This window comes from Nannospalax galili, unplaced genomic scaffold, assembly GCF_000622305.1.
Source record: "Nannospalax galili isolate Female #2095 unplaced genomic scaffold, S.galili_v1.0 scaffold284, whole genome shotgun sequence".
Lineage (NCBI taxonomy): Eukaryota > Metazoa > Chordata > Mammalia > Rodentia > Spalacidae > Nannospalax > Nannospalax galili.
The window spans coordinates 7,032,122-7,047,051 of NW_008354281.1; the positions used below are offsets into that span (position 1 = coordinate 7,032,122).

General features: G+C 42.7%; 1 protein-coding gene across 1 annotated transcript in view; it reads right to left on the reverse strand.

Moving 5' to 3' along the window:
- The window catches only part of Atp6v1c1 (ATPase H+ transporting V1 subunit C1), a gene marked incomplete in the record, with an annotated part of 52,660 nt that overhangs the window by 474 nt on the left and 37,256 nt on the right, over positions 1–14,930 (reverse strand). The window contains 5 exon segments of the mRNA XM_008851551.3: positions 1–260; positions 2,909–3,035; positions 5,663–5,760; positions 9,216–9,309; positions 9,397–9,489. Of these exon segments, the coding sequence (XP_008849773.1) occupies positions 165–260; positions 2,909–3,035; positions 5,663–5,760; positions 9,216–9,309; positions 9,397–9,489 (508 nt within the window).

Here is a 14,930-nt window from a genome sequence, read left to right on the forward strand (position 1 = left end):
TTTCCTTTAAAAAGAAAATGTTAAGATATGGACCACACGAGAAAATTCACCTAGGGGAGGGTAAGGAGCAAGCAGAGGACACAAGCGCTAGAAGACTGTCGCACTACAGCCTAATCCTGTTAGCATACACCAACATGAAAGGACTGTCTGGGAGGAGCTCATTTTTACTTGAATTCCAGCAAATTGCAATCAATCTTGTAATATACATAGGGGTAGTATTCTTGTTGACTCAGGTTTAAGCCAGGAATATCCATAGGAGCCTGGAAAAAAACCCACAAACATAAGTTATATACTTACAGAACCTAAGAAAAAGTGTTAACCTTTACTTTTACTAAAAACCTACACTGGGCTAAATTGACACACGCTAATTTGATCTGAATTAGGCCTTCTCTTTGTTTAGCAAATAAGGACAGAACCTTGTGAAGGCTGCTGACTCTCCCTGGGAAATACAAAGCCAGATAGATGGACTCTGACACCCAAGCCTGAACAACTCAACCGGGACCTTCCCATATTTTTTTGCCTTTTTTTTTGGGGGGGGGTGATGAAGGTGACTGTAAAAAGTTATTTTTAAATCTTGGTCTGTAGATATTAGATTTATGAGATACAAGGCTTACAAAAAACATAGTATACAAATAAACCAGGCATGGAGCTGGTGGCGCATGCCTTTAGTCCCAGCACTCAGGAGACAGAGGCAGGCAGATCTGTGAGTTCAAGGCCAGCCTGGTGTCCACAGTGAATCCAGGTCTCCAAGTCAGCTGTGGCTACAGGGAGACCAAGCAGAGTTTTAAAGATTCCAGTTTTTTCTTTGTCTTTTTTTGAGACAGGGTCTCCCTGTAGCCCCAGTTGTAGACCAGTCTAGCCTTGGACTCACAGAGATCTGCCTACCTGCTGGGATTAAAGGCTTGCACCACCATGCTGGGTTATAAATTACCTTGTAAGAATTTACTTGGAGGAATGTGAACATTAAGAGTTTGGAGCCCGGGGCTGGAGAGGCTGCTCAATACTTAAGAGCAGTGGCTCTTGCAGAGGATCCAGGTTCAGTTCCCAGCACCCACATGGCGGCTAACAACAATCCATAACCTCAGTTTGAGGGGATCCAATGCCCTCTTCTGACCTCTGCGGGCACTGCATGGCAGAGGTGCACTTGCACACATGCAGGCAATACACTCATACACGCAAAATAGAAATAATTTAAAAAAGTTAGAAGATGGGCATTGTGGCACACACCTTTAATCCCAGCACTCAGAAGAGAGGCAAGTGCATCTCTGGGAGATTGAGTCCTACCTGATCAATACTGACAGTTCCAGACCAGCTGGGCTACAGGGAGTACAGGGAGACCCTGTCTCAAAAAGACTCCACTTCCCTCAAAAAATGCCAGGAATTATATTTTCTCCATAATTTCAGGAAAAGACAGCAAGTCATTTCCTGCATTATATCCTATCAGGAAAGCTGGTTTCTCACAGCTCTGACAAACTTGGGATACTATCATCTTAAACTAAAGAGAAAAACAGAAAGATACGTGAAATTTAAAATGAAAACAGGGCTGGAGAGAGAGCTCAGCGATCAAGAGCACTAGCTGCTCTTGCAAACAACACAGGTTCAATTCCCAGCACCCATATGGTGACTAACAACTGTCTGTAACACCAGTTCCAGGAGAATCTACACCCTCTCCTGGCCTCCATGGATATTGCATGCATGGGTGCACTTACATACATGCAGGCAAAACACTCAGAAACATAAAAATAAAATTATTTAACTAAATTCAATGTAAAATAAAAGATGAAAAAACAGCAACAAAAATATATATGCTATTTGTCTTTTGTTTAAAAACCATCTTAGAGAAATAATGGTACCCTTTAAAATGCTCATCTGGGCCAGAGAGAAGGTTCAGGGGGTAAAGGCGCTTGCTGCCAAGCCTAATGACCTGAGTTCAATCCCTGGAACCCACAAAGTATCCTCTGACCTCCACATACATCAAAGCATCTGTGCACCCCACACACATACAAAGTAAGTAAAAACGTAAAATGCTCATCTACTGATTCCATTATTTCTACCAAACAAAATGAAAGTATTTATGCATTTTCTTCCTCTCTGAAACTTATAATTTTTGCAAATAATAGCACTGATTGTTTCTGTATTTCTGCAGCTGTAACATTTGATATATTGTAAGATAATGATGGGCTTCGAGAAGCACCTGTAACTAGTATATAAACATATAAATCACTAAAAAAACTGAGAACCTCAAAGGAATACAAAACAATTAGCTATCACAATATCCATTTTCTACCTCTTTATTTTTTGTTTTGTTTTTCTTTTTGCCGCTGCTGTTGTTTTTGAGAGAGGGTCTCCCTGTAGCCCCAGCTGGCCTGAGTCTCACAGAGCTCCACCTGCTTCTGCCTCCCAAGTGCTGGGATTACAGGAGTGCACCATGCCTGGCTCTGCTATTCCCTCTCTGTGAATGTTCACGCAGTAACTTTTTGCTGGTATCCCTAACACTACTTGTGCTGGATAGCTTTAGTGTAAACTTGACACACCTGGGTTGAAGGAGCCTCAATTGGAGAATTACCTCCATAGGACTGGCCTGTGGCCATGTCTGTGGGGCATCTTCTTGATTGTTGAGTGATATGGGAGGGCCCAGCCCACTGTGGGTGGTGCCACCCCTGGGCAGGTGGGCCTGTGTTGCATAAGAAAGCAGGCTGAACAGGGGCCAGGGGAGCAAGCCAATAAGCAGCATTCCTCCATGCCCTGTGCTCCAGCTCCCTGAGTTCCTACCTTGGGCTCCCAGATGAACTGTGACCTGGGAGATGTAAGATAAAATAAAAACCCTTTCCTCTCCAAGTTAGTATTGGTCAGTGTTTTGTCACAGCAATGGAGAAAGTAGGACACTACCAGGCTAGCATGTACTTACATCAATAATAGCTGCTGCACTGCTGTCTAGATGTTTGTATAGTTCATGTAATACTTCTCTTAGTTTCTTCATTGTTTTCTTATTAGGCTGAAGCAACATTGCTTGGAAGTTCACTGGTAAGCCATACCTTATAAAGAAGCAGAGATACTGTGTGCAACGCAAGCCAGTACATAAATCGTTTTAGAGGAAACATTCTCCTACTACTCTGTAATTACTGTTCATGGACATAGGGTATATAGTTTTAAAGACTCCCTTTACAAGTTCATTACCACCCACAGAAATTTATACCAACATATAACACAACCTCTGAGCCTCACTTCACTGCCAACTAGAAATCTGTCTTTAAAAAAAATAAGCCTTGAGTTGGGCATGATGGTGCTTGCCTTTAATCCCTGAACTTGGGAGGCAGAGGCAGGTGGATCTCTGTAAGATCAATGTCAACCTGGTCTACATAGTGGTCCAGGCCAGCTGTGGCTACAAGGAAACCCTGTCTCAAAAAAGAAAAAACAAACAAAAAAAAACGCCATAGCCAAGTGTGGTGGTGCACACCTTTAGTACAGGAGGCAGAGATGGACCTCTGAATTCCAAGCCAGTCAGGGTTACATACATATTGAGAGGCTAAGTCAGGAGGGCTGCTATAAATTCAAGGCCAGCCTGGGCTACAGAGTGAGACTTAAACAAAATAAATAAATAAATAAATAATAAAAATAAAAACAAAAGAAAAAAAAGCCAATCACTTTTTAGGAAATTTAAAAATAGTGAGCATGGGCTACAGTTAAGTTAGTTCTTAACTCTTTGGATATGAGCAGTATGTACAGAGGACAACTGGGATTTTTGGTATCTTAAAATACTATGATTAGTTAGGTGTGGTGGTACACGCCCTTAATCCCAGTAGTAGGGAGGGAGAGGCCAGTGGATCTCTGTGAGTTCAAGACCAGCCTGTCTACATAATGAGTTCTAGGCCAGCTGGGGCTACAGGGAGACCCTTTCTCAAAAAGACCAAAAATACAACAAAATAAAAACAACAACAAAAAAAACCATGATTAGTATATCATGTACCAAACTACCTGCAAACTATCTGAAATATCTTCCTTTTAAACAAACTTTATTTTATACTCCATCTTGAACTTCTGAACTACAAGTCATGAGCCACACACCAATGCATCTGAATGGGAGACCAAATACTCAATGGTGGTCCTAAGATCATAATGGAGCTGGGAAATTCCTCATCTAGTGGTCTCAGTCATTGTAATACATTCCTTGTGTTTATAACAGTGCTGCAGTAAACAAACCTGGGCTGTCAGTCTTATAAATGCATAGCCCCTACTATGTATGTATCATATGTAACATATGGTAATAATAAATGACGTTACTGGTTAGGTATTTACTATACCATACTTTATTTCATTGGAGTTCAGCCCTTCTAATTAAAAGTTTTAAAAAGGTTACTGTAAGAGGATATGCTGTGTTATGTAGCATCTTGTAGTTACTTATAGACTGCATCAAAATGCCACGTGGTTTTTTAAAAAATGGCCATATGGTGACAGGCATGGGGAACATCTGTTATCCTGGTACTCAGGAAGCTGAGACAGGAGAATCAAAGTCTGAGCCAACCTGGATTAAAAATTGTGTTTGGCAGGGTATGGTGGCACATGCCTCTAATTCCAGCACTTGGGAGGCAGAGGCTGGTAGATCAGGTTGCTGTAAGGCCATCTGGTTTATATAGCAAGTTCCAGAAGTTCCAGGTCAGCTGGAGCTACACAGTGAGAGTTTGTCTAAAAAACAAAACAAAACAAAAAACTAAACAACAACAACAGCGTTCAAAGTCAGTCAGGGAGAGACCATCCCAAACAAAAGATGAGGCCATGTCAAACAACTGACACACACCATTTATGTTTGTATAAGCATGCTATGAAGTTTATGTAACAATAAAATCACTAATTTTTCAGACTTAATCTAAGTAATTGTGTCTTTTTTTTTTTTTTTTTTCGTCTTTTTGAGACAGTGTCTCCCTGTAGCCCCAGCTGACCTGGAACTCACTATGTAGACCAGACTAGCCTTAAACTCACAGAAGCCAGCCAGCCTTTGCCTCCCAAGTGCTGGGATTAAAGATGTGTTTGTTAGTTTTTATCAACTTGACATAAACAGACATTCCTGGGAAGAGAGAATCATAACTGAGGAACTTCTTGCATCAGACTGGCTTATGGGCATGTCTATTGGGCATTTTCTTAATTGCGAATTGATGCAGGAGGGTCCAGTCCATTGTGGGCAGTACCATCCCTAGGCAGATGGGCCTAGGCTATATAAGAAAGGTAACTGAGCAAGGCAAAGGAAGCAACCAGGAAGCAGGATTCCCCACAATCTCTGCTTCAGTTCCTGTCCTGGTCTTCCTAGACAGTAGACTCTAACCTATAAGCCAAATAAACCCTTTCTTCCCCAAATTGCTTTTGGTCAGTGCTTTATGACAGCAACAGAAAGCAAACTAGAACAGCAATGCCTCACTGTTCCTAAGAGCCAGAAAGTATAATGGTGCAGATCTCTTTTTCTAAACCTGGTGATAAAGGACAAGGCATTTAATACATTTAATACACATTTACTATATGCTTGACCCTAACAGTTACTGTGTGACCCTGATAGTTACTGCTTATGACTGGCCCTCTGGTTGCATCAAACCACTTTCATACTGCTGTATTATGTCATGAGAAAGCTACATTTAATTCTTCAGCTCCAAGTTTCTCAACTTAATTCTTTTACCTCAAAACAGATTCGACGAAAACCCTTAATGCTTTTACATGAATCCACGCAATAAATGCCTCACTGAAATTAACTTTCAGCCACCGCACAAGTGGTCCCTTTAAAAAGAAAAAAGAAAATTATCACAAATTTGGTCTTGCAAATGGCAATCAGATAGCTCAAACATTTCTAAAGAAGCAGCTAGCCATATTTTTGAAAGTTATAAATATTATTTTCATTATACTGGTCATTTGATTATCTTTTTCCTATAGCTCTCATCTTTAAAAAAATATATATTTATTTTTATTTTATGTGTATGAGTGTTTTGCCAGCATGTACATAAGTGCATCCATGTTGTACAATGCCCATGGAGACCAGAAGAGAGCCTCAGATCCCCTGGAACTGGAGTTACAGACAACTGTTAGCCACCATGTGGGTACTGGAAACTGAACCCGGGTCCTCTGCAAGACCAGTTGAGTCATTTCTTCAGCTCCTGAACTCATATTTTAGATTAAAAAGTTAGCCACTACTCAGTAACCTTAATACTCTTAAAATGAAGTGAACTAATATGCTAACATTGTAAAAGCATATATTTCATTAAAGTAGCTTAAACTGGAACAAAGTAGAGAGATGCCCTAGGTTTAAAAACTACAAAACGGGCTAGAGAGATGGCTCAGCGGTTAAGAGCACTGACTGCTCTTGCAGAGGACCCAGGTTCGATTCCCTGCACCCACATGGCAGCTACGAACCATCCTTAACTCCAGTTGCAGGGGAATCCAACACCCTCTTCTGACCTCTGCAGCACTGTACAACACAGGTGCACTCACATATATGCAAGCAATACACTCATACATGTAAAATAAAAATAATAAATAAAATAAAAAATAAAAGCTACAAAGCAAAACCTGAACTTAACTATGCAACACTCTTAACACATTTAATGCATTTTTATATATCAGCTTACATTCATGCACCAACCCTGGCTCATATGAACTTGCAGCAATGGTGAGAGCATGCACAAGACCCATGCTGACTCAATCAGACAAAAACCCAGCATAGAACAAGTGAAATGGACAGCAGGCCTCAACCTTAGCCTAGAAACTACTGGCAACTGATTACTGCTGGGTGAGACAGAGTAGATCTTTAAGATCTCTTAGAGAGGCTGACTAGACTCTAGTGGATGAATTTGCACCAAAAGACATCTGGGTACAAATGCTTGACCAGATAGGATTTAACATACATGACAGAATGCATGAAATCTGCATTTTTTGGGGGGGGGCTACAGGGAGGATTGAGTCGGGGGGAGTCTAAATTTGATTAAGAACCATTATATGAAAGGCACAAAAACTCAATAAAAATATTTTTTAAAAAAGTCAAAGACAAAGACAGTCATGTAGACAAGTCATTCATTCCCTGTCCCTAGCTCTCAGTGTTCTACTCTGTGAACTAAAGGGCTGAGCCAAGTCTCTGGAAGCTCTTCATGTTCTAAATTTTCAATGATTCTATTACACAGTATAAGGTTTTATAACTTAAAATGTTTAGCATGATTAAATACTAATTTTAAAAAAGATTTAGGAGGTAGGAATTGGCTAGGCAGTTAGGGTAAAAAGATCCCAAAGAAAAGTAGCCAGTTTCTTGGCTAAAAGTCATAATGTGCTTGGGCCTCTTAGCAACATACTCTGTTCCAAAGGCCAAAAATGTTGAAAAAAAAAAATGCCAAAAGTATTTAGGAGCTCTTATGTAATCCCTAAAAGATTTTAGGGTTACTTCTCCAGTGGGGGGAATGTGAAAGTAGCAAAAAGCCCCATTAAAAAAAAGAGAAAAAAGAAAAAAAAAAGAAAAGAAAGGAATAAAGGAAAGAAGAAAGGAAACACGAAGTTGTCAGAAAAAAGTGATGGGGAGACATGGGAGGTGTTGGAGGGGAGGGAGTGGGCATGGATTTGATCAAAACACCTTACATGCATTAAGAAATTCTCAAGGTTTTTTTAAAAGTTAAAAAAAAAGTTACCCACTCCAACTGCAATGTGCAAGTCCCAATTTGTTATGTGACTGGATATAGCATTGAAGTTATTCATTAGGGGCGGGAGAGATGGCTCAGCCCCAGAGGACCTGAGTTTGGTACCCAACACCCATATGGTGTAGTTCACAATTTCCTGTAACCTTTCCTCCAATATCCAATGCCCTTTTCTGGTCTTTGTGGGCACTTACACACACATGGCATTCACTAACACAGACATAAGCACAAACAAAATAACACATTGCTATCACCTCAATCCTTAACTTAGATAGAATACAAAGCCCAGTGGGATGTGCCAACCAATTAATTTAAGCAAAGAGAACACAACAAAGCAAAAAGTGTTGGTCAAAACATTTGCTCTTGGAGTTGCCCTGGCCAGTGTTTGCCTGTGGGAAGGTAAAATGGATCAGGACAGTGAATAGCTAATAGACGCAAAGGTGAGCTGTGTATGGCCAGGTCAGTGTCAGACTGCTCACTGGGGTGTGAAAAAAACCTGGATTACACTCTGGGGTGTGCTTCCAGGCATGCTTGCTCATACACATGCACCCATGCATGCCTACTTATATATATTTTGGAGACAATGTTTCATGCAGCCAAGGATGACCTTGGATTCCTATCTTCCTGTTCTGCCTCCCCAGTGTTGGTATTATAAGCCTGTACCATCAAAACCCAATTTTTTTTTTTTTCTTAAATGAAGCACTAGGGATTGCAACCATGCTTTGTGCATGCTAGCAAGCACTTTACTAACTGAGCTTATCTCCAGCCCTGATACATTTTCCTAGCACCAAATTAAATGCATGAAATTATAAACTGCTTTTTCATCATTTTTTTTCTCCTGATACTCCCAGGGCTTTCAACAGCTCCAGAATGTATTTTTCCATTTTCCATAAAACTCAAAAGCAAAGCTCTGAAAAATCCACTAAGACGACTGCAAAAGGTGGAGATGGCTTCGTGGGTAAGAGTAGTTGCTGTGTAAGCATGAGGATCTGAGTTTGGATCCCTGAACCCACGAAAGAAAAAAAAGCCAGGTGTGGCTGTGCCTGCCAACCCCTAAGCTGTGGGGAGAGGAGATGGGGGGTAAGTGGTGCTTGTTGGCAGCCTTTAATCCCAACACTCAGGGAGCTGAGATAGGAGGATCCCCAAGAGCTCATACCCCTGGCCTGCACAGCAAGTTCATCCTGGACTACAGTGAACTTTTTCTCAAAAACCAAAACAAAATAAGGGTGAGGGGGCTGGTAAAATGGCTCAAGAGTGAAGAGCACTTGCTGTTCTTGCAGAGGACCTGGGCTTGGTTCCCAGCACCTACATCATGGGGCTCACATCTGTCTGTAACTCCAGTTCCAGGAGATCCGATGCTCTCTTCTGGCCTCAGTGGGCACCTACATACTCAGTGCACATACAGACAAGCAGGCAAACACATATACATGTAAATTAACGAATAAAAATTCTTTAAAAAGAACATTAAATGCACCTTAAATGGAAAACCAGAGTTTTGTCTTTTTTCAAGTCAAAGACAACTAATACTGTGTCTTTGGTATAACACTAAGTAACACATACAAACTGTTTTTTCTTGTCAGTGGAAAGCCTGTTCATTTCCTCTTTATCTGCTTTCATCTCTTCCTCGTTATACTGAAAGTCCCGAACAATGAATCTAATTTGGAGGAAAAGAAAAAAAATTGTCCATACTATACACAGTCAATCTAACAAATTAAAAGAAAACAAACATATAGAAACTTACTTGTTTTCTCTGGCTTTGTGTCTGAAATCATCAACTGCCTTTCTAAACAAGGTGACATTACAAAGGTAGCTGTCTTGGTCCTCTGAGAGAACACTAAAAGGGGGGAAAGTTCATTTAAAGCTCAATACTTACCAAAGAATGCAGAAACAGGAGGAAGAGGAGGCACTGTAAGGGTGGCAGCCCTTCCCAAAGCACCTCCTCGCTCTTCATCCACACTGCCAACAGGAAGGCCAATGGGTCTCTGTGATGGTCCATTCTGATACCTTCACACCCTCTATTACTCTTACTTCTTATGAGACAACAAAATTCAATGGTAACTCAAGGGAAGCATCCATAGTCTAAAGAACAGGCTGTGGTTGCGGCTGTTTAAATTGTCTCTTCTCATCTTAAGAACTAATTCTTCTTCTATCCAGTCTACCCCAGTCAGTCACACCAAGGCCTGGCCCAGCCACTCTGCACAGCCACCACCTCATACCCCAGGTCTTCCAGTTCTCCCATCACACCTTAGTCAGAATTTCAAAAGCAACAGTCTACAACAGCCCCAACTGAATATACTTCTGGGTATCCAGTTGTGAGTTCACAACTTCTAGTCACAGCTCCAGGGATATCACTGCAAAGACTGTTCCAGATACAACTGGCAGATTTTAAATGTCATAGAAATTTGTAATGCCTTGAGGAAATGGCCACTACTTGGAAGGGCAAACTGTACAGCTCATACAATATATAATCTAGCTTCTAAAAAATACCTATTAACTTTTTTTTTTTTTTTTTTTTTTTTTTTTGGCTTTTTGTTGGTTGTTTTTTTTTTTGACAGGGTCTTTCTAGTCACAGCCTACCTAGAAGTCACAATGTGAACCAGGGTGGCCTCAATCTCGAAGAGATCAATCTGCCTCTGCCTCCCGAGGGCTAGGAGGGCTGGGATTAAAGGCACACGCCACCACGCCTGGGGCCCTATTAACTTCTTATGCACAGAATCCTACGTGCAAGGTCTACAAAATTGCAGGTTCAACAGTCAAGACATTGGATGTTACTCAACAGTGAGGCTCTTCTATCTTTCATGACTGGGAATTTCTAATATTTAATTTGTGTCTTTTAACAAACTGAAGCTTACACTTGTGCACAGGGCCACAAGTGTAAAGCCATTACAATACCCAAGGTAATAAATATCTACCCCCTCTAAAAGTGTGTCCTTTGTTGTTTTCTTAACATTTCAGATTTTAAGCTTTATTTTTATCTAGGGCTAGAGAGATGGCTCAGTGGCTAAGAGCACTGGCTGCTCTTCCTAAGGATCCAGGTTTGGTTCCCAGGACACACAGTGCAGTTAACTCCAGTTCTAGGGGATCCAACACCCTCTTCTGGCCACTGCAGGCACTGTATGCATGTGGTGCACTTACATACATGAAGGCAAAAGTAAAATAAAAATAAGTTGTTTTTTTTGTTTTTTGGTTTTTTTTTTTTGTCTTTTTGAGACAGGGTCTCCCTATAGCCCCAGCTCCTGGAACTCTCTATGTAGACCAGGCTGGCCTTGAACTCACAGAGATCCGCCTGCCTCTGCCTCCCGTGCTGGGATTAAAGGCGTGCGCCACCACGCCCGACAAAAATAAGTATTTTTTAAAGATGTGAGTATATGCCTCATGTGTGTGTGGATACCCATAGTAGCCAGAAGAGGGTGCTGGATCTTCTGGAGACGGAGTTACAGGTTGTTGTAAACAGACTGATGTGGGTTCTGGGAACTGAACTTGGATCATCTTGAAGAGCAGTAAGTGCTCTTTAATCCCAGCACTCAAGAGGCAGAGGTGGGCAGATATTTGTGAGATTAAGTCCAGCCTAGTCTACATATCAAGTTCCAGGTCAGCTGAGGCTACAGGGAGACCCTGTCTCAGAACCCACTCCCCCTCCCCCAAGCAAGTTCCATTTTTCTCAGAAGCCTAAAGAACTCCCTCATAGCCAAGTAAATTCAGATGTAACTACAAAGCTGAACTGAAGGCTGCCTTTCAGAACTAAATCTGCCCTGGCTCTTGGCCAGGCAGCTAGCCAGCCACAAGGACCCATCTCCACAGCAAAGGAACAGAAGCAGGGTTTCAAACAACAGCACTAACAGGCAGGTCACAAGGTGAACACGACAGCTGTGTGACAGTGAAGGGCGATCAGAGGCCCAGGTCAGACATGACAGGTGTCTAAGCTGAAAGAACAGCAGTAGGCTGGACGGGGAAGGTAGTTTAAAGCAGAATAAACTCTATGAAAGTAGGACTACTCAACCACTTCTGACTTAGAGAACAGAAATACCACTTAGTTCAACAAAAACCACAAAAGGTAGAGAATGACATGGAGAGGAGTCAAGGTGACCAATGCCATGTTCTGGTCATCTGGCAGACACTGCTGCTACCTTACACTTCAAGAAAATAGACAGCTGAGTCTGAAACTGGGTAAATCATGCTAGCTTCCCAGGGAACACCATGCGGGGGGTTCAGTGGGAATGTGGTGCCTAACACTGAAGCTTTGGGAGAGGATGGGATACCTGTGGGTTTAGGAATCCTCAAACTCCAGCAGGAGCCCCAAAGAACAGACTGTGCCCCTAGGCCAGGCAGCCAATCTGGAGCGGCTGTCAGAAGCTCTGCAGCCCACCCACAATTCGGGCCCAGAAGCCTGCATGCTGCATTACAGGTTAATTTGGGCTATGAGTTTGAGGACTGGCAAGACAGCTTCAGTGAAGACTGGAGTCTAGGCACAGCAAGAGAGCAGAACAATTAAAGGAGATCAGCAAAGTGCAAGTTGGCCTGGAGATGCAAAGGAGTCCAAAAGCAGGTTTAAAGATGGAGCTGGCCTAGTACAGAGCTGGAACTCAGGCTTCAAACTCCAGAGGCAGAGGCTTTCTAGATGCCATAGGTGAGGCAAGAGAAAAGCCTGCAGAAACCAAGCAGAAGTACCAAACAGTGAGCCTGTTGTGGTGAGGCAACACACAACTAACAGATTCAACCAAGGCAAAAACCACTAGTGATCTTGGTTTCACTTGGCACGTGAAAGCAGGAAAAATGAATACCACAAAGAAAACAGGTTAAAAATAAAAGTCACATCTCTTTTAAAAAAAGATTTGTTTACACCAGGCATGGTGGTGCACACCTTTAATCTCAGCACTCGGGGCAGAAGCAGGCAGATCTCTGTGAGTTCAAGGCCAGTCTAGTCTATACACAGTGAGTTCCAGGCCAGCCAGAGCTATACAGTTGAGACTGTCTCAAAAAACAACAACAAAAATTCATTCTTTACACTTACTTTTGTGTGTGTATACAAAGTGCATATGTAGAAATCAAAGGGCAACTTGTAGGAATCGATTCTTTCCTTCCATCATGTGGGTCCCAGAGATCAAATGGAGGTTGCCAGACTCAACGGCAAACACCTTTACCCACTGAGTCATCCTGCTGGCCCAAGTCACATACCTTCATGGTTAACACAGATTTGAACTCTCTCCATTAGCCAGAACTATGGCTGCCAAGAGGTTTAGTTTAACTTAGCTTATAAAATAGGGGCTGGAGAGATGGCTCAGTGGTTAAGAGCACTTACTGCTCTTCCAGGGGACCCTGGTTCCAGAACCCACATGGCAGCTAGTTCCAGGGGATATCCCACATCTTCTGGCCTCCACAGGCACTGCATCCATGTGGTGTACGTATATACACACAGGCAAAAAACTCATACACATAAGATTTAAATAAATGAAAAAAAATTAAAAAATTTTTTTAAAGAGCTACCAGGGGCAAATAAATGAGGCAACTGTTAGGTCCTCATGTAGATGTCACCAGGCCTAAAGGAAACTAGGGTTCCACTGCTTATGAATGTTGGCTGGACACGTTACGCATTTTCAGTGACCTCCCCCCCACCACCAAATGGGAAGCAGTGCTTTCTGGAGCCTTTCTGATTTCTTACCTCCCTAAGGCTTGGACCAGCCAAGTTCCCTGCTCCCGAATCAACTACCTGGTTCTTCCCAGGCCATGCTTCATATAAACCACCTTCGAAAACCTGCCCTGAAACACAAGACAGCTCCACACAATGACTAGTACAAATCTCTCTGCGCTTCCCAGCTGCTCTGCAACTATACCATACTAAAGAAATCCTGTGAAGCCCTAGCAAGTGGCTTCTAAGGACAGAAGAAAGGGGTTAACCAGGGAACTGACCCAATCTGACCCTTTTTTTCTTTCTTTCTGGTGCTAGTAATTGAACCGAAGGCTTCCTAAATGCTAGGCAAGTGTTCTACACCCCTAGCTTCCAAAAGGAAAAGGAAACATAAAAGGAAAAGTGGTAATTCTGAAAATATAAATGAAAAACCACCTCTCCTGAACATGTTCTATAAAAGGCAGCAGAACTGCAGAGCTCTTTCTGGCTACAACTTTACATGCACCTATCTACATCCCTATATTCAACAGTATTTCAAATGATCCAGTATTTTAAGACTTATATTGAGTATCTTTCCACTAGATTTTGTCTATTTATTTTTTTTTTCGGGTATGAATCTTTTGTCTGCATACGTTAAGTTTACCTGTATTGTACAATGCCTGGAGAGACTAGAAGAGAACATGGTATTCCCTGGAACACGGCTGTTAGTCACCACCATGTAGGTGTTGGGATCTGAACCTAGATCGTCTGCAAGAGCAGCCAGTGCTCCTATCTGCTAAGTCCAGAGTTAGTGTATTTTTAACATGAAACCAAAGGGCAAGATGGCTTAGCAAGTAAAAGCCTGATGACCAAGAACCTACCTAATGGGAGGAGCAAACTGACCCCTGACAAGCAGTCCACAGACTTCTACAGGTATGCACAAGCACGTGCGTGCACACACACACATACACACACACAAAATAAAAATGAATTTTTTAAAATAGAAAGCTGGGCATGGTGGTGTACATCTGTAATGCCAGCATTCAGAAGGCAGAAACCACAGCAGGATGATTTCGAGGTCAAGACCACCGTAGACAAGACTCTGTTTTCCCCACCCCCCCAGAAAACTGTTGGGTTTAAGGACGATTTATTTTTTTATTAAAAAGAAAGGCTGCTCTGCTTCCCTCGGCCTGCACCACCGGCTAACTCTCCTAGCCTGCACTACTATCCTCAGGCCTCTTGGGAGCAAACCAGTCCCTTTCTTGGGCTCCAGGAGCACCACTTCTGGTCCTGACCCCGCCCTCACCTCTCTCTGCTTCCCTGGGCCTGCACCTCCGGCTAACTCTCCTAGCCTGCACTACTATCCTCAGGCCTCTTGGGAGCAACCCAGTCCCTTTCTTGGGCTCCAGGAGCACCACTTCTGGTCCTGACCCCGCCCTCACCTCTCTCTGCTTCCCTGGGCCTGCACCTCCGGCTAACTCTCCTAGCCTGCACTACTATCCTCAGGCCTCTTGGGGTAAGTCTATAGCGCAGCTCTCCGCACCCAGACTCCCTAAGCCACATTCACCCTTCCATCCCCCCGCCTCGCCTTTCTATACTCCTAGTTTGGGCCCTGCGTCATTCCTAATCTTGGGGCCCCAGACACCTGGGGAACCAATACTGCTTCCTGA